Source organism: Trachurus japonicus, chromosome 18, assembly GCF_045865225.1.
Source record: "Trachurus japonicus isolate A0001 chromosome 18, Traja_1.0".
Taxonomy (NCBI): Eukaryota; Metazoa; Chordata; class Actinopteri; order Carangiformes; family Carangidae; genus Trachurus; species Trachurus japonicus.
In genome coordinates, this window is record NC_140924.1 from 730,494 (window position 1) to 750,406 (window position 19,913).

Here is a 19,913-nt window from a genome sequence, read left to right on the forward strand (position 1 = left end):
GTGTTGGATGTGTGTGTGTGTGTGTGTGTGTGTGTGTTGGATGTGTGTGTGTGTGTGTGTGTGTGGTAGTTAGTGTGTGTCCATTTGTGTGTGTGTGTTTGTGTGTGTATGACCGACAGACAGTCAAACAGAGAGAATGTGTGTGCGTTGCCATGGTGACGTTGCCATGGTGAGGTTACCATGGTGAGGTTACCATGTTGAGGTTACCATGTAACTGTTGGCTGGTGGCTTTAAGGCATGGTGGCAGCTTTAACCATAGGCTTTAACTGCTCTGTGACACCCTCAAACAGATCTAATGTACGACAAATCTGTACTTAGTACGAGCAAAAGGTTTACATTTTCCGAACCATAAGACCTTGCTGAACGCGTCCGTGTCACTTTGGTGTTTCTAGAGTAAAAATTGTTGATTGTGTCGCAGGTTGGAAACTTTGGGACGTTTAGAAAATCAGCGACTACTTTTGAATGGGAGTCAATGAGAGGAGAGAGGGAAATGGCTGCACTCAGAGGCTCCCAGTTTAAATTGTGTTTGTCTCTCTGGTTTTTTGAGCACATGAAGAGATCAAGGATGAGCTTGTCTACAAGCATGCCCGAAATTATGTGTGTAGAGTGTAATCTGTGGCCGTGCTGACAGGATAGAGAGAAAAATGTGAGAGGATTTTTAGACCCTCTGTCACTCTACCAACTGCCAACGTCCGAACATTCCGTCCCATTGACTTTCATGTTAAATCTGAATTTTGTCAGAAATTTTAATGATTTTAAAACTATACATATATCTGAAACTGTTGAAGATATCAATAAGCTGAGATATAGCTGAATAGTTGAAAGGTTTGTGAACAGTTTAAAAGTTGAATGAAGTCTGTAGCTGAAAGTATGCTGAAGCTATTAGAGGCTGAATGAAGCAGAAGATTTGAAGAGTTTGAAGACTGTTTCAATGTATTTCCTATGAGAGAAAAATTGCACAAAAAGTTAAATATTTTAAAAAGTATAAATAGTATGAAAGAGAAAAGTCATAGCAATATTGTCCTGAGAAAGCTGCACGTTTTGATATATGAATTGTTGAAATAGCACAAAGTATGAAGGAGCAGAAAACTGCTGAAAAAGGGTGGAAGAAGTAAGAATAATAATAATAACTAGAAAAAGATAGCATTTCCTGCAGAAAATGCGTGTGAATGCTGAAAGCAGCTGAACGCTGTTGCTGAAGCAATGCTGAATGAGCTGAAGAAATTGTTGAATCAACGCTAAATTAGTTGACGAAACTGCTAAAGCAATGTTGAAAAGACTAATGCTAGAGTAGAGTAGAGTAGAGTAGAGTAGAGTAGAGTATAGTAGAGTAGAGTAGAGTAGAGTAGAGAGTAGAGGAATACTTTATTCATCCCTAGGAGGGAAAAAGCTGAAACATGTAACTTGTAGTGTGAGATGAATGCCTTTTTAAAGGTAAAAAGCAGTAGAAATGCTAAAGGGAGAAGAAAACATTGAAATTCTGCATGTTTAAATGTAATGGTTAAATAGTTAAATCTGCAGCTAACCTGACAGGAAGGACAACTGATGAACCAGCACTAACATAGCCGAAGCAATGGCTGAGAATATATTTAAAAGTAGAAGATGTGAGACTTTGTATGAAATGGCTGGAAATTACTTGAATTGTCAAAGAAGAGTTTGAAAAATTCCTGAATTAGGAAAAAAGTTAATGCCTACTGAAATACATTGTAAACTGACAGCAGAAGAACATTGTTGAAGAATATAGATGGAGCATTAGCTGAGGAGTAGAACATGTAAACAGCGGGTTTAATGGTGTGAAATGGTTGAGAAGAGCCTCAGTAGTTTAGGATACGTGTAAAACAATGTGTTCAACATGACCAAAATGGGGAAATGTGTATTTTCAGTTTAAATAGCTAAAGAACAAAATTAACAGCAACGAGTCCATTAACTACAACAGGAAGATAGAGAGGTACACACAAAACAGTCAGACAACTGTAGGAAAAGTGTGTGTGTGTGTGTGTGTGTGTGTGTGTGTGTGTGTGTGTGTGTGTGTGTATGGTGTGTGTGTGTGTGTGTGTAGTAGTTAGTGTGTGTCCATTTGTGTGTGTGTGTGTTGGATGTGTATGCATGGTGAGTGTGTGTCCATTTGTGTGTGTGTGTGTGTGTGTGTTGGATGTGTGTGTATGGTGAGTGTGTGTCCATTTGTGTGTGTGTGTCCATTTGTGTGTGTGTGTCCATTTGTGTGTGTGTTGGATGTGTGTGTGTGTGTATGACCGACAGACAGTCAGACAGAGAGAATGTGTGTGCGTTGCCATGGTGACGTTGCCATGGTGAGGTTACCATGGTGAGGTTGCCATGTTGAGGTTACCATGTAACTGTTGGCTGGTGGCTTTAAGGCATGGTGGCAGCTTTAACCATAGGCTTTAACTGCTCTGTGACACCCTCAAACAGATCTAATGTACGACAAATCTGTACTTAGTACGAGCAAAAGGTTTACATTTTCCGAACCATAAGACCTTGCTGAACGCGTCCGTGTCACTTTGGTGTTTCTAGAGTAAAAATTGTTGATTGTGTCGCAGGTTGGAAACTTTGGGACGTTTAGAAAATCAGCGCCTACTTTTGAATGGGAGTCAATGAGAGGAGAGAGGGAAATGGCTGCACTCGGAGGCTCCCAGTTTAAATTGTGTTCGTCTTTCTGGTTTTTTGAGCACATGAAGAGATCAAGGATGAGCTTGTCTACAAGCATGCCCGAAATTATGTGTGTAAAGTGTAATCTGTGGCCGTACTGACAGGATAGAGAGAAAAATGTGAGAGGATTTTTAGACCCTCTGTCACTCTGCCAACTGCCAACGTCCGAACATTCCGTCCCATTGACTTTCATGTTAAATCTGAATTTTGTCAGAAATTTTAATGATTTTAAAACTATACATATATCTGAAACTGTTGAAGATATCAATAAGCTGAGATATAGCTGAATAGTTGAAAGGTTTGTGAACAGTTTAAAAGTTGAATGAAGTCTGTAGCTGAAAGTATGCTGAAGCTATTAGAGGCTGAATGAAGCAGAAGATTTGAAGAGTTTGAAGACTGTTTCAATGTATTTCCTATGAGAAAAAAATTGCAGAAAAAGTTAAATATTTTAAAAAGTATAAATAGTATGAAAGAGAAAAGACATAGCATAAATGTCCTGATAAAGCTGCACGTTTTGATATATGAATTGTTGAAATAGCACAAAGTATGAAGAAGGAGTTAAACGCAGAAAAAGGGAAGAAGAAGTAAGAATAATAATAAGTATAAAGATTTGAATAACAATAGTGTGAATGCTTCCAGCATTCACACTAATAATAAGTATAAAGATTTGAATAACAATAGTGTGAATGCTTCCAGCATTCACACTAATAATAATAAGTATAAAGATTTGAATAACAATAGTGTGAATGCTTCCAGCATTCACACTAATAATAAGTATAAAGATTTGAATAACAATAGTGTGAATGCTTGCAGCATTCACACTAATAATAAGTATAAAGATTTGAATAACAATAGTGTGAATGCTTCCAGCATTCACACTAATAATAATAATAATAATAAGAAAAAATCCACACAATAACAGTAGTGCCCGGGCTTCGCCCGGGCACTGGTCCCTGCAGCTATTTCATAGCTGTAGGGATCAGTGCCCGGTGCGATTGCCCGTGGCCCTAATAACCATAGAGACAAAACCATAGATTTATCTAAAATGGACCATTAACAAGTGGTAACGGAGATTCATCCACATTAATATGAGACTTTTTATAACCAGATAGAAACTCCTCGTTGTCCCTTTAATTATAATAACAAAATAACCATAGAGACAAAACCATAGATTTATCTAAAATGGACCATTAACAAGTGGTAACGGAGATTCATCCACATTAATATCAGACTTTTTATAACCAGATAGAAACTCCTCCTTGTCCATTTAACATGACACTACTAAAAACAAAAACAACATTAGTGTTGGCTTTAGGCAAAGTAAACCTCCCTTCTATAGCATGTCTTGTTGGATAATTATGTTGAGTCCACTGATGTGAGAACAAACAATACTCTCTGCCCCCCCCCCCCTCAGACCAGTATGTGATCCTGGGGGCTCAGAGAGACGCTCTGGGTCCTGGAGCGGTGAAGTCTGGAGTGGGGACGGCCCTCCTGCTGGAGCTGGCCCGCACCTTCTCCTCCATGGTGGCCCGAGGTTAGTGATGTCATAACCAATACACACAGGAAGCTTCACTTTACATTCAGACTAACTAATGCTACTGATACAGCTGTTAGATTTCATCACTGAGACCAACATTTATCTCCTAGAAATACTTTAACCAGCCGGTGGTAAACCTCTAAAAACCTGTGGGTAAGTTAATTAGCGATGGTTTTCTCCCCCGGGATGAGGACGGAGGTTGGCCGGCCGAGCAGCTCTGCAGACCGGCTGCTGTCTCTGTGATGTCCCGGTCGCTGCAGAGCTTCACTTCTCTGAAAAACATCGGAGCAGACTTCTAAACAGCTGTCGTTTGGATCAACTGGCCGTAGATTTGGGATCTAAACAGTTACTTTCTTACTTAATAAACTTAATAAAGTTACATAATAACAGCGCTAGAGCGGGAAATAAAACAGCTTTTAGCCTGTTTTACAGCTACTGCTACCGGTTGCTGTGAAATGCATTCTGGGAAACTTGTATACTGCATACTGCGGTGTGAACGGTGTCGGTCTGCTCAAGTAGTATACTGAATCCCACATTAGTATAGAGTACATACTAACGCAGTATGTAGTAGGCAGTACGGTAGTATGCTGCTTATTTCAATTTCAATTTCAGTTTATTTAGGATCGCCCCTTGAGATGCAGCATCTCGTTTTCGAGGGGGTCCCACATACAAAAATAACACAAGGACATACTACTACAATGATACACAACAGACACAAAGCACACTGCTCTCCCACTTCAACAGCCCCCAAACTCCACCCACCTTATCCCAGGCTCACAGGAAGTTGGATTACAAATACATACTGTATATGCACGCATACCTGTATAGGTAACAACACCAACATCATACTCACAATGCAACAATGCAACATCAGGAGCAACAGAGCAACAGAGTGCCACTGCATCAGAAACATGAGCAGCTTGTTCTTAAGTGGGAAAATACATTTGTTCTAAAGAGATAGAAGGAGGTGATGGACTTTAACACGGGAGGTAGATTGTTCCAATCGGATGGAGCTTTGTACTTGAATGACCTGCGGCCAATTTCTTTATGAATTTTGGGCACTGTGAAAAATGGATTTGCCATATGTCTGAGAGGGTAAGGAGATGTATAAAGGACCAGTAACTGTTTTAAGATTTGAATACATCCAGTGTCTCTGTCCCCAGGCTTCAGTCCCCGGAGGAGTCTGCTGTTCGTCAGCTGGGACGCTGGAGACTTTGGGAACGTGGGGGCGACCGAGTGGCTGGAGGTTCGTCCAATCAGAGAGCAGCAGCAGCAGCAGCAGCAGACACCACCGGCTGACCTCTGACCTCTGACCTCTGACCTCTGACCTCTGAGCTCTGTCTCCGTCTCCCAGGGTTACCTGTCCATGCTGCACCTGAAGGCCGTGGCCTACTTCAGTCTGGACCAGGCGGTGATGGGTCAGTTACCCCAGATACACCTGTCCTGTCTGTCTGTCTCTGTCTGTCCACCTGTCTGACTATGTCTCTGTTGCCTAGGTGATGACGTCCTGTCGGCCTACACCAGTCCTCTGCTGGTCGACCTGCTGGATGCCGCCATTAGACAGGTAAACAGGAGAACAGGTAAACAGGTAAACAGGAGAACAGGTGAACACTGCAAAGGCAAAGTGCATCTGTATCTGTAAAAATGCCTAAAAACTGAGAAAAACAGCTGTTTGTGTTTTTCATTGTCAGGTTTAAGCATCAAATTATGAATAACTACCAAGTCTATAAATGATTAGATAAAGGTGGACTGGTCTTTCTGACCAATTTTGACCGTTTTATGGCAGATACTGCACTTTGCCTTGGTATTAGCTACAGATACTGCACTTTACCTTGGTATTAGCTACAGATACTGCACTTTGCCTTGGTATTAGCTACAGATACTGCACTTTGCCTTGGTATTAGCTACAGATACTGCACTTTCACAGTGCTTTTTTGGATGGACAGCAAATAACTCTGGACATTTTAGCAGAACCAATATCAAATTCTACCAGATTGAAGAGAATATGCCTTTACACTTTTGCTTGGTCAAAAAAAAAAAAAGAAAATTGAAAAAATGCAGATACTGCACTTTGTCTCTGCTGCCGAGTGCTGATGAGTTTCCTGTTTCAGGTGGAGCATCCGAAACATGCAGGTCAGACCATCTACAGCCAGGCAGAGAGGGAGGGGGGCAGCTGGAGGATGTGAGCACACACACACACACACTTAGACATACACACACACACACACTCACACACTCACACACTGTGATGATGTCACTGTGATGATGTCACCTCCTCCTCCTCCTCAGCATGAAGCCTCTGTACCTGAACAGTGGAGCGTACAGTTTCACCGCCTTCGCAGGAGTTCCCGCCATGGAGCTGAGATTCACCGAGGTCTCACACACACACACACACACACACACACAAACTGGGTTTCCATCCAAATGTATCGAATTTAAAAGCAGATTTTGTGAAAATGCGCAAAAAGCAAATGCGAATTTATGCCCGTTTCCATTCATTATTGTTTTGCGATTATTGGGAGAGGAGGAGGAGTGCGCCGTGAGATTACGTCATAAGAGAGCGTGAATGTATCCATGACAACAGTTGACACTCAGCTGACACTCAACATCATGGACAATTTACTTACTTTCCAGACCAGACGCACCTGTATAAGCCGCACCAGCTACATTTTAAAAGAAAATACTGTAGCCTACATATAGGCCGCACTTGAATATAAGCTGCAGGTTTTCATGTTGTAACATGAGATATTAAACAGAAAGACAGTAGAACTGTGACAGTCTGTTCTGGTTACGCTCCTCTCCTCCATGTGCATCTGTTTACAACGAAGCCGGCGAAAAATCAATAAATGGAGCGGTGGAAAACGTTACATAACATATACGATGTTACGGCGTGTGATTGTGTCGTCTTAACCGTCATAAACACAAGATTACGGGTTACGGAGCGTTTGTGTTGCGGTGCAGAGAGGAGAGCTGGGACACCGGGGCGTCGCTGGGTGAAGTCCAGCAGCTTCACCCACAAACTCTGCCTCAATTCACATCATTTGTTTCCATAACAAAAAGTCGCATTTTCCTTTTATCGATACGCTGACAAATCCACCCCCCCAAAGCATAAAAACTTTTACGCGCATTTAACAAATAGCCTTTATTGTCATTGCAACAAACAAGTGCAATGACAATTTTGTGGTGCCACATCCATTCCAGGGCTAAAACAGACTAAAACAAGCTAAAAAGGACAACCTCAATGACACACATGTACACTCACACAAGAAAAAAATAAATAAGTAAGTCATTCAGTTATTAAAAATCAGTACTATAATAAAACCTGTAGGAATAAATAGATATTGCACAATAACATTAAGAAAGTGCTGTTTGGTGCAGTGGTGCAGGGTTGCAGGGTTGCAGGGTTATTTATTTGCATTTACTGCCTTTTTTCGAATTTCCGGCGTTTCCATCCAAGTATTTATTCACAATTTTAGAAAATGCTCCCTCCTCCATTTAGTGTGTGTGTGTGTGTCCCGTAGGAGCGTCCGTACCCCTTCGTCAACACGCCGCTGGACAGCGCCACGCGGCTGCAGCAGGTGCTAGAGGGGCGACTGGGCGCGGCGGGGCGGAGCCTAGCGGCGCTGGTGGGTGACATGGTGCTGCGACTGGCCCACGACCGCATTCTGCCGCTACGCATCACCTCCTACGCCCACACGGTGCTGCAGTTCAGCGCCGAGCTCAACCGCCACTCTGCAGAGCTGCAGGTAGGAAAGTTCCTCTAACGGTTCCTCTACAGGTTCCTCTAAAGGTTCCTCTGTCAACAGGCACTCTGCAGAGCTGCAGGTAGGAAAGTTCCTCTAACGGTTCCTCTACAGGTTCCTCTAAAGGTTCCTCTGTCAACAGGCACTCTGCAGAGCTGCAGGTAGGAAAGTTCCTCTAACGGTTCCTCTGTCAACCGCCACTCTGCCGAGCTGCAGGTAGGAACGGTCCCCTAAAGGTTCCTCTAAGGGTTCTCCTCTCAACCGCCACTCTGCAGAGCTGCAGGTAGGAACGGTCCCCTAAAGGTTCCTCTAACGGTTCTCCTCTCAACCGCCACTCTGCAGAGCTGCAGGTAGGAAAGTTCCCCTAAAGGTTCCTCTACAGGTTCTCCTCTCAACCGCCACTCTGCAGAGCTGCAGGTAGGAAAGTTCCTCTAAAGGTTCCTCTAAAGGTTCTCCTCTCAACCGCCACTCTGCAGAGCTGCAGGTAGGAACGGTCCTCTAAAGGTTCCTCTAAAGGTTCTCCTCTCAACCGCCACTCTGCAGAGCTGCAGGTAGGAAAGTTCCCCTAAAGGTTCCTCTACAGGTTCTCCTCTCAACCGCCACTCTGCAGAGCTGCAGGTAGGAAAGTTCCCCTAAAGGTTCCTCTAAAGGTTCCTCTAACGGTTCCTCTACAGGTTCTCCTCTCAACCGCCACTCTGCAGAGCTGCAGGTAGGAACGGTCCTCTAACGGTTCCTCTAAAGGTTCCTCTAAAGGTTCTCCTCTCAACCGCCACTCTGCAGAGCTGCAGGTAGGAAAGTTCCTCTAACGGTTCCTCTAAAGGTTCCTCTACAGGTTCTCCTCCCAACCGCCACTCTGCAGAGCTGCAGGTAGGAACAGTTCCTCTAAAGGTTCCTCTAACGGTTCTCCTCTCAACCGCCACTCTGCAGAGCTGCAGGTAGGAACAGTTCCTCTAAAGGTTCCTCTAAGGGTTCTCCTCTCAACCGCCACTCTGCAGAGCTGCAGGTAGGAACAGTTCCTCTAAAGGTTCCTCTAAGGGTTCTCCTCTCAACCGCCACTCTGCAGAGCTGCAGGTAGGAAAGTTCCCCTAAAGGTTCCTCTAACGGTTCTCCTCTCAACCGCCACTCTGCAGAGCTGCAGGTAGGAACAGTTCCTCTAAAGGTTCCTCTAACGGTTCTCCTCTCAACCGCCACTCTGCAGAGCTGCAGGTAGGAACAGTTCCTCTAAAGGTTCCTCTAACGGTTCTCCTCTCAACCGCCACTCTGCAGAGCTGCAGGTAGGAACAGTTCCTCTAAAGGTTCCTCTAACGGTTCCTCTGTCAACAGGCATTCTGCAGAGCTGCAGGTAGGAAAGTTCCTCTAACGGTTCCTCTAAAGGTTCCTCTAAAGGTTCTCCTCTCAACCGCCACTCTGCAGAGCTGCAGGTAGGAAAGTTCCCCTAAAGGTTCCTCTAAAGGTTCCTCTGTCAACAGGCACTCTGCAGAGCTGCAGGTAGGAAAGTTCCCCTAAAGGTTCCTCTAACGGTTCTCCTCTCAACCGCCACTCTGCAGAGCTGCAGGTAGGAACAGTTCCTCTAAAGGTTCCTCTAACGGTTTCTCTGTCAACAGGCATTCTGCAGAGCTGCAGGTAGGAAAGTTCCTCTAACGGTTCCTCTAAAGGTTCCTCTAAAGGTTCTCCTCTCAACCGCCACTCTGCAGAGCTGCAGGTAGGAAAGTTCCTCTAAAGGTTCCTCTGTCAACCGGCACTCTGCAGAGCTGCAGGTAGGAAAGTTCCCCTAAAGGTTCCTCTAAAGGTTCTCCTCTCAACCGCCACTCTGCAGAGCTGCAGGTAGGAAAGTTCCCCTAAAGGTTCCTCTACAGGTTCTCCTCTCAACCGCCACTCTGCAGAGCTGCAGGTAGGAAAGTTCCCCTAAAGGTTCCTCTAAAGGTTCTCCTCTCAACCGCCACTCTGCAGAGCTGCAGGTAGGAAAGTTCCTCTAACGGTTCCTCTAACGGTTCCTCTGTCAACCGCCACTCTGCAGAGCTGCAGGTAGGAACAGTTCCTCTAAAGGTTCCTCTAAAGGTTCTCCTCTCAACCGCCACTCTGCAGAGCTGCAGGTAGGAACAGTTCCTCTAAAGGTTCCTCTAAAGGTTCTCCTCTCAACCGCCACTCTGCAGAGCTGCAGGTAGGAACAGTTCCTCTAAAGGTTCCTCTAAAGGTTCTCCTCTCAACCGCCACTCTGCAGAGCTGCAGGTAGGAACAGTCCTCTAACGGTTCCTCTAAAGGTTCCTCTAAAGGTTCGTCTACAGGTTCCTCTGTCAACAAGCATTCTGCAGAGCTGCAGGTAGGAACGGTCCTCTAACGGTTCCTCTAAAGGTTCCTTCTTAGGGCCCTCGTGTCGTGCAGGGACTTGAGGGAGGGCAGGGGACAGCCAATCACCCTCTCCGCTGAATGAATGACCCCCTAGCAGCTGCAGCTTGGTGAGGTCCCTGGCAGCTGCAGCAGGGAAGGAGTGATGATATGGAGTGATGATGGAGTGGGTGAGGATGGACTCTATGATGGAGGTGTAGAACTGGACCATCATACTCCTTGGCAGTGCCGAAGGAAGAACATCCTCATCTGGGCCTTCTTCAGGAGGGCCTCACTGTTAAGGCCCCACTTCAGATCCCGGCTGACGGTCATGCCCAGGAAGCAGCATGACTCGACGGGGCCCTCGACGGGGCCTCGACGGGGCCTTGCCGGGGCCTCGACGGGGCCTCGACGGGGCCTCGAGGGGGCCTCGACGGGGCCTCGACGGGGCCCTCGACGGGGCCTCGACGGGGCCTCGACGGGGGCCTCGACGGGGGCCTCGAGGGGGGCTCGACGGGGCCTCGACGGGGCCTCGACGGGGCCTCGACGGGGGCCTCGACGGGGGCCTCGAGGGGGGCTCGACGGGGCCTCGACGGGGCCGGGGGCCACCGCGGCGTTCCCCAGTGTGATGGGAGGGAGTGGGACTGCGTTCCTCCTGAACTCCACCACCATCTCCACTGTCTTCTGAGCATTGGGCTCCAGGTTGTTGCACCAGCTCCGCATCCGCTCGATCTCACTCCTGTAGGCAGACTCGTCCCCCCCCCCCCCCCCCGGTGATGAGACCAATCAGGGTGGTGTCGTCTGTGAACTTCAGGAGCTTGACCGACGGGTGGAGGGAGGTGCAGCTGTTGGTATACAGGGAGAAGAGTGGGGTCCCAGCTTCACCCACTGGGACCTGCTGGTCAGAAGGTCTGTTATCCACCTGCAGGTGGGGGTCGGCAAGGAGGATAGTGTTAAAGGCTGAGGAAAAACTCCATGGAAAACCCTTTTAACAGGGAAAACCAGGAGAAAGCTCAGGGTGAGCAACAGAGACAAGGACAAGATCCTGGCGTAGTTTCCTGCAATGTCCAGATGTTCCAGTACGTAGTGCAGAGCCATGTTCACCGCGTCGTGGTAGGCAACCTGGGGTCCAGCTCTGTGGATCTGTTGGCTCTGTAGGCAAACTGCAGGGGGTCCAGCTCCGTGGATCTGTTGGCTCTGTAGGCAGCCTGGGGTCCAGCTCTGTGGATCTGTTGTGGACTTCAGGTCGGCAGGACAAGGTGTTCCAGGTCCTTCATGGGAACAGAGGTCAGAGCGACGGGTCTGCAGTCATTGGGGCCTGTGACCTCGGCTTAGTCTTCAACCATCATCCCTAAGGCCTTCTTAGGGATGATGGTTGATGCCTTGAAGCATGTTGGGACCCGACACAGTGCTCTCTACCTGTCTCCAGTCCAGAGGTCTGTCTCTCTGACCTGTCTGTCTCTCTGACCTGTCTGTCTCTCTGCCTGTCTCCAGTCCAGAGGTCTGTCTCCTCAGTGGGTCTTCAGTGCTCGAGGTGATTACAGTCGAGCAGCAGAGACTCTTCAGAGAGCCATCGACAACAGCGACCTGCACGACCTCACCACGGCTCGCTCCTACAACACACGCATCATGAAGGTACACACACCAACTACACACACACACACACACACTAACTACACACACATACATACTAAAAAAATCACTAATACATACTATTAAAACACTAATACATACTTAAACCCACTAATACATACTTAAACCCACTAATACATACTAAAAAAACACTATTGTACACCAAAACACACTAATACATACTAAAAACACTAATACATACTAAAAAAACACTAATATACACCGAAACACACTAATACATACTAAAAAACACTAATACATACTTAAACCCACTAATAAAAAACACTAATATACACACTAAACCACACTAATTCACACTAATACATACAAAAAACCCCACTAAAACCCACTAATACATACTATAAAACACTAATACATACTAAAAAACACTAATACATACTAACACCCTGAGCTTTCTCCTGGTTTTCCCTGTTAAAAGGGTTTTCCATGGAGTTTTTCCTCAGTGGATGTGAGGGTCTAAGGACAGAGGATGTTGTTATGATGGGATGTAAAGCCCTTTGAGACAAACTGGTGGTAAAAACGGGCTATACTGATAAAATTGCCTTGAGTTGTCACTACACTAATACATACTAAAAAAACCCTAACACACACCAAAGACACACTAATCCCCTCCCGTCCTGCAGGTGGAGCACTACTTCCTGTCCCAGTACGTGTCGGCGGTGGAGGCGCCGTTCCGTCACGTGATCCACGGCCGCGGCGACCACACGCTGAGCGCTCTGACCGAACACCTGGCGCTGCTGAGCTCCGACCCCGCGCGCTTCGACGAGAAGCGCTTCAGACGCCAGCTAGCTCTGTTCACATGGACGCTGCAGGGCGCGGCTAACGCTCTGAACGGAGACGTCTGGAGCATACACAACACACACACATACACACACTGATACACAACACACTACACAACACTACACACTGATACTACACAACACACTGATACACAGCTAGCTCTGTTCACATGGACGCTGCAGGGAGCGGCTAACGCTCTGAACGGAGACGTGTGGAGCATACACAACACACACACATACACACAGTGACACACAACACAACACACAACACAACACAACACAACACAACACAACACTGATACAACACAACACACTGACACACAGCTAGCTCTGTTCACATGGACGCTGCAGGGAGCCGCTAACGCTCTGAACGGAGACGTCTGGAGCATACACAACACGCACACATACACACACTGATAACACAACACACACACATATACACACTGATACAACACACTGACACACAACACACTGATACTACACAACACTGATACAGGGTTCCATCTTAGGCCCCATCCTATTCGCCCTACACCTGCTCCCTTCAGGCTCCATTCTCCAAAAGCAAAATATCTCATATCACTGCTACGCCGATGACACACAGTTATATCTCCCACTCGAACCTGGTCATAGCAACAACCTGGTCATAGCAACAACCTGGTCATAGCAACAACCTGGGGCCTCATTTATCAAAGAGGGTGTAAAACTGCTACTAAATATTTGCGTACGGCGGAAAGATGAAAATGGCGTACACCCTAAATATTTACACCTTTTTCAGATCAATCAAACTGTGCGTACGCACAACTCTCCGCAATTAATCACACAGGACTCAAGAATGGTGCACACGTGAACACACGTCTTACTCCGCCCCCGGAACGCCTATATACAACTATATATGGTCAGCACGTGCATATTTAAGTAGCCATGTGCTCTCTGTGGCGCAGCAACTTTTGTGACAACAAAGTGACAACGGAGACAACGGGCGGAGGACGGGGGAAAGAAGCGGAACTTCTCCGAAAGCAGATACACGGGCAATAACTCAGTCAGAAAAATGATCTTGCATTTTAATAAGCTACAATAAAAACAAAAACCTCCCAAATCTCAACAAAAGGGAGCAGAAAGAAGAAGAATCTTATGTAATCTGCCCGTTTATCCCAGAAAATCTTTTTTTTCTTTCTTTTTTTTTTTACCTAGATGTTAAAACAATGTAGGAAGCAGGACGATAGTTACCATTACTTTGCAGGCCTTTCCACTACAGTTACAGCTCTACTGGACTCGGTTTAGGTCATTTTACATTAGGCTACAGCTGAGTCCTTCACAGTTCCTCCTCAGAGCCGCGTTGTCTCACTCTTTATTCTCTCCTCTCGTCAGCTCCAAACTCACGTGCACCTCGTTAACTCAGGTGACAGAATAATAACAGTCTCAGTAGCTGCAGATCAGTTTGAGCTGCTGCCGATGTGTTTTTAAACTTGGATGGTTTGATCCTTGTCGGAAGTCACACAGCCTAATCAAAAAAGCAAAATCCACAATCCGCTCTGTTTATCAATTAACATAGAGCCTAGTGTTATTATAGAGCGGGTTGGATTGCCAGCATCAACGGTCCACCACTACCACTACCACAATTAGCTACTTCAAAAAAATCCTACTGTGCTCTTCTAAATGTACTCCGCTCCTCTCTCCCTCTCACACTGCAGTTCTCTGACTCAGCAACGGTGTCGCCAATTCCTCCTGTTCCTCAGAAAAGGCGTACGCCAGGGTCAAAATGGGTGTAAATGTCCGCACTTTTCCCCGTCAGGTTTTGGCTTGATAGATTCCAAATTTGGCGGAGAAAAGTGCGTACGCACAAAACGAGGGGAAAATGGCGTAAAAAAAGGTGTATCCACAATGATAAATGAGGCCCCTGGTCATAGCAACAACCTGGTCATAGCAACTACCCCACCTTGGAGTCCATTCTTGACTGCCCCCAAGACGTCAAACTATGGTTGGTAAATAACTATCTCCAATTAAATGATGGGAAGACAGAAGTGGTCTTCTTTGGCCCCCCCAAACTCCTCCAAAGGTATAATAAATCACTTAGGTCCCCTGGCGCCCAATCTTCATACCCATGCCAGAAATCTTGGGGTGATCTTCGATCAAGATTTAAAATTTGATAAACGAATAAACTCTGTGGTGAAAAGTTGTTTTTTCCAATTACGAAACATTGCCAAACTGAAATCAATTCTCTCCCTCTCTGACCTTAAAACATTTACCAACGCCCTGATTACCTCTAGGCTGGATTACTGCAACTCACTTTATTTAGGTATTAGCCAGTCATCTCTATCCCGCTTACAGTTGGTTCAGAATTCTGCTGCCAGAACAGGAACTAGGAGGCAAGAACACATAACACCCACACTAGCATCCCTTCATCGGCTCCCCATCAAGTACAGGACAGAGTTTAATGTTCTTTTATTTGTTTTTCAAGCGCTATGTGGCCTGGCCCCCCCAATACATTTGTGACCTACTCTTTCAACCCAAGGACTCTTTCCAACCCAAGGACTCTTAGATCCTCGAATCAACTGCTCCTGACCGTTCCCCGGTCTAGGCTGTTGCAGCCCCAAGGCTATGGAACAGCCGACCCATTTCAATCAGATGTTCCTCCTCTGCAGCTGCCTTTAGGGGCAAACCTCAAAACCTTTTAGTTTTCCCCAGGCCTTTAAATGTCCCTGATGGTCTCAAGTGTGTGTCATTTTTCATTCTGGTTGTCCCAGCCATGGCTACTTTGTACAGCACTTTGTTTGTAATTTTGTGTTCATTGAACTGTACAGCACTTTGGTCAACTTTGGTTGTTTTTAAATGTGCTTTATGAATAAATTGATTTGATTTGATTTGATTTGATACTACACAACACACTGATACAACACAACACACTGATACACAACTCTGTTCACCTGGACGCTGCAGGGAGCGGCTAACGCTCTGAACGGAGACGTCTGGAGCATACACAACACGCACACATACACACACTGACACAACACACACAGTGGGACTGTGAGGACTTTCCTTGTTACCGGGCAGATTCTCTGACTTCCTGGGCTGTGATTGGCTGAGGTCTCGTCACTAAAACAATAAATTAAACAACAACAAAACCGGTGTTTGTGCTTCACTGAACTTTATTTATTAAAACAAGAAGTTGGTGCCTAGTGCCAGACAGACACGTGTGTGTGTGTGTTTGTGTTAGAGCACTGGAAAAGAGAGTAAGGACACCACCATTGACTCCCGTGGTAAGGGTTTAAGGGTTTAAGGGTTTAAGGGTTTGAGGGTTTAAGGGTTTGAGGGTTTAAGGGTTTAAGGGTTTAAGGGTTTAGCGCCCCTAGTGGCAGGATATGGGTATTGCAAAAGCGCCCAGAAAACCCATTCACTCCAATGTATGTGTGTTGCCCACTGGCTGCTAAATTGATGAAAACGGCCGTGTTTTTGTTTTTAGGTGTCTTGGTCATATCAGATTATACTTATAATTTGTTTATTACAAAATGTAGATTGAAATATTAATGTAGACAACTATTTTTTGTTTTTAACTAGCCTATGTGTTAATGTTTATCTGTAAAGGATCCTCAATGATGCTATTAACATGGGTGATCTATAAATGTCCTTAAATTATTGAAAACACCACACTTGCTCTTTTTTTTTTTTAAATTTTTTAATTTCACCAACAATGCAGAGTTGTCAGCTCTTGGGCGCTTTTGCAATACCCATATTCCTCCACCAGGAGGCGCTGCCATTGGACCAATGCTGTCCTTACTCTCTTTTACACTGCTCTAGTTTGTGTGTGTGCTGAGTCAAACGGACCAATCAGAACGAGTCAAAGCAAATGACAGATTCAACTTTAATCAGTGAAATTGGAAAACAAACACTTTTTATTCTTGTGTCTCTCCTCCTGTTTCTCCTCCCGTCTCACCTCCTCCTGTCTCTCCTCCTCCCATTTCACCTCCTCCCATCTCACCTCCTTCTGTTTCTCCTCCTGTTTCACCTCCTCCCGTCTCTCCTGCTGTTTCTGCTCCCTCTGTTTCTCCTCCTGTTTCACCTCCTCCCGTCTCACCTCCCTCTGTCTCACCTCCTCCTGTCTCTCCTCCTTCTTCTTCCTCCCCTTCAACTCCATTTTCTTGTTCATTTCCTCCCCCCTCCCCTCCCTCCCCCGCTTCTTCTTCTTCTTCTTGGTTTTCTCCTCCTCCTTCCTCTTCCTCCTCCTCCTCCTCTTCCTCTTCGTCACTGTCCTCGTCCGAGTCGCTCTGAAATAAAGACAAACAAACAATAGTTTCAAGTTTTGTTCCTTGCCTACACATTCCAGTCCAGGACTCACTCAAAAACGGACTCACCCCTTCGTCTCCCTCGGAGCTGTCTGACCTCGCAGCTCTTCTCCTGTGGACCTGAAAAAGCATCATCATCATCACCTTCATCATCATCATCATCATCATCATCATCATCATCATCATCATCATCGTCATCATCATCATTATCACCATTATCAACATGATGAGGATGGCGGGCAGTAGAGCACTGGAAAAGAGAGTAGTGACAGCATTGGTCCAATGGCAGCGCCTCCTGGTGGAGGAATATGGGTTTTGCAAAAGAACTGACATCTCTGCATTGTTGGTGAATGAGCAGTGTGGTGTTTTCAATAATTTAAGGACATTTATAGATCACCCACGTTAATAGCATCATTGAGGATCCTTTACAGATAAACATTAACACATAGGATAGTAAAAAAACAAAACAAAACAGTTTTCTACATGAATGTTTCAATCTACATTTTGTAATGATTTTGCACCCTGAGTGGCAGGATATGGGTATTGCAAAAATGCCCAGAAAACCCATTCACTCCAATGTATGTGTGTTGCCCATTTTCCGTGTTTTTGTTTTTAGGTGTCTTGGTCATTTTAATATGAGGTGTCTTAGGTGTTTTGGTAATATTAAATGACCAAGACTCCTAAAAACAAAAACACGGCAAGTGGGCAACACACATACATTGGAGTGAATGGGTTTTCTGGGCGCTTTTGCAATACCCATATCCTGCCACTAGGGGCATGAGGCTTACCACGGGAGTCAATGGTGGTGTCGTTACTCTCTTATTCCAGTGCTCTAGCGGACGGGTACTCACCGTGGTTGTGAGGCTGAGGCCCAGTAAACACAACAAGACCAACGTGACCTTCATCGTTCACTGAGGGAGAGCACAACAACCGTCTTTATGCACCGTTACCATGACAACAATGATTTAGACCCGTGTGTTGATCACATGACCATTGCAATCTTAACATAAGACCAGCAGAATGAATACAAATAGTAGTGAAAGTAGTAGTAGCAGTAGTATTAGTAGTATGGATAACAGTAGGATTATCAGCATTAGTACTCACAGCTGTGCAGATCCAGTGGAATCTCTTGTTGTGATGAACAGCATTGTCTGAACTCGTATTTAAACTGTTCTGACCTCGTCCCAACGACCAATCACATCACAGGACTGGGAGGGGGAGCGATGACATCACAGCGTGTGGTCAGTGTGGTCAGACAGGGTGGAGTCACCACCGCCCGTCTGCTCCGGTTTATGGAGCAGTTTACTTACTTAATTTTAATGAGCACGATGTGGTGAAGCTGGACCTGAACACGACCTGAGTTAGCTACAGAGCTACAGACTACAGGACTACAAAGCTAGAGGGCTAAGAGCTACAGACTACAGAGCTACAAAGCTGCAAAGCTACAGACTACAGGACTGCAAAGCTGCAAAGCTACAGGGCTACAGAGCTACAGGACTACAAAGCTGCAAAGCTACAGGGCTACAGACTACAAAGCTGCAAAGCTACAGGGCTACAGAGCTACAGACTACAGGACTACAGAGCTACAAAGCTGCAAAGCTACAGAGCTACAGACTACAAGGGCTACAAAGCTGCAAAGCTACAGGGCTACAGAGCTACAGGACTACAAAGCTGCAAAGCTACAGGGCTACAGACTACAGGACTGCAAAGCTACAGGGCTACAGAGCTACAGACTATAGGACTACAGAGCTGCAAAGCTACATGGCTATAGACTACAGAGCTGCAAAGCTACATGGCAACAGAGCTACAGACTACAGGACTACAGAGCTACAAAGCTACAGGGCTACAGAGCTACAGGACTACAGAGCTACAGAGCTACAGACTACAAGGGCTACAAAGCTGCAAAGCTACAGACTACAGAGCTACAAAGATGCAGAGCTGCAAAGCTACAGGGCTACAGAGCTGCAAAGCTACAAGCTACAGAGCTACAAGCTGAAAAGCTACAGTCTACAGAGCTGCAGAGCTACGAAGATACAGAGCTGCAAAGCTACAGGGCTACCGAGCTACAGACTACAGGACTACAGAGCTACAAAGATACAGAGCTGCAAAGCTACTGGGCTACAGAGCTGCAAAGCTACAGAGTTGCATAGCTACAGGGCTACAGACTACAAAGCTACAAGCTACAGGACTGCAGAGCTACAAAGATACAGAGCTGCAAAGCTATAAGCTACAGGGCTACAGAGCCACAAGCTGAAAAGCTACAGAGCCACAGACTTAAAACTACAGGACTACAGAGCTGCTGAGCTACAAAGATGCAGAGCTGCAAAGCTACAGTGCAACAGAGCCACAGAGCTGCAAAGCTAAATATTTAAGAGCTACAAGCTACAGCACTACAGAGCTGCAGAGCTACAAAGATACAGAGCTGCAAAGCTACAGAGCTGCAGAGGTCACATTGGCTTTTATAAGGAATTTATTTATTTATTCAGTATTTCAAGTTGAATTTTATTTATAACTAATATTTCATTATACAATGAGTCAAACCAACAGCCTCCTGTGTGTGTGTGTGTGTGTGTGTGTGTGTGTGTCAGATATACATTGAAATACACTGCAGTGTGTTTGAGTGCTCGGAAAGAAAGGACGACCTCAGGTAATCTGCTGTGTGTGTGTGTGTGTGTGTGTGTGTGTAGAGGTGTGTGTGTGTGTGTGTGTGTGTGTGTGTGTGTGTGTGTGTGTGTGTGTGTGTGTGATATTACATCATCAATACTCATGATTACTTTCATTATAATTATTATAATTATTCACATGACCCTGATTTTCAGTCTAAACCCACTGGAGCGCGTGGCTCCGCCCTCGCTCCTCGTTGCCATGGTCACAGGTGGAGGACAGGATTCTCCCAAAGCACTGTGGGAAATAGAGTTTGTGTTAAGGA

General features: G+C 45.7%; 1 protein-coding gene and 1 long non-coding RNA gene across 3 annotated transcripts in view; one reads left to right on the top strand and one right to left on the bottom strand.

Annotated features, from left to right (window-relative positions):
• tfr2 (transferrin receptor 2) overlaps window positions 1–15,720 on the top strand; it is a 47,979-nt gene extending 32,259 nt beyond the window's left edge. Inside the window, exons 10-19 of one of the 2 annotated variants that reach the window (XM_085759030.1) lie at window positions 4,082–4,201; window positions 5,368–5,450; window positions 5,559–5,622; window positions 5,701–5,768; window positions 6,316–6,386; window positions 6,494–6,578; window positions 7,726–7,950; window positions 11,767–11,907; window positions 12,549–12,710; window positions 15,615–15,720. In XM_085759030.1, the coding sequence (XP_085615156.1) occupies window positions 4,082–4,201; window positions 5,368–5,450; window positions 5,559–5,622; window positions 5,701–5,768; window positions 6,316–6,386; window positions 6,494–6,578; window positions 7,726–7,950; window positions 11,767–11,907; window positions 12,549–12,710; window positions 15,615–15,707 (1,112 nt within the window). In that variant the 3' untranslated portion in view covers window positions 15,708–15,720. Of the gene's footprint in view, window positions 1–4,081; window positions 4,202–5,367; window positions 5,451–5,558; window positions 5,623–5,700; window positions 5,769–6,315; window positions 6,387–6,493; window positions 6,579–7,725; window positions 7,951–11,766; window positions 11,908–12,548; window positions 12,959–15,614 lie in introns of those variants that run through there. The other variant, XM_085759031.1, reaches the window with a different exon arrangement.
• A 996-nt stretch (window positions 15,721–16,716) lies between these two features.
• Window positions 16,717–18,272, bottom strand: LOC146968232 (uncharacterized). The gene is made up of 4 exons (XR_015038220.1): window positions 18,089–18,272; window positions 17,836–17,895; window positions 17,054–17,104; window positions 16,717–16,966 (listed from the first exon to the last, which is right to left on the bottom strand). It is a non-coding gene; the product is annotated as an uncharacterized LOC146968232 (long non-coding RNA).
• Window positions 18,273–19,913: the final 1,641 nt, after the last annotated feature.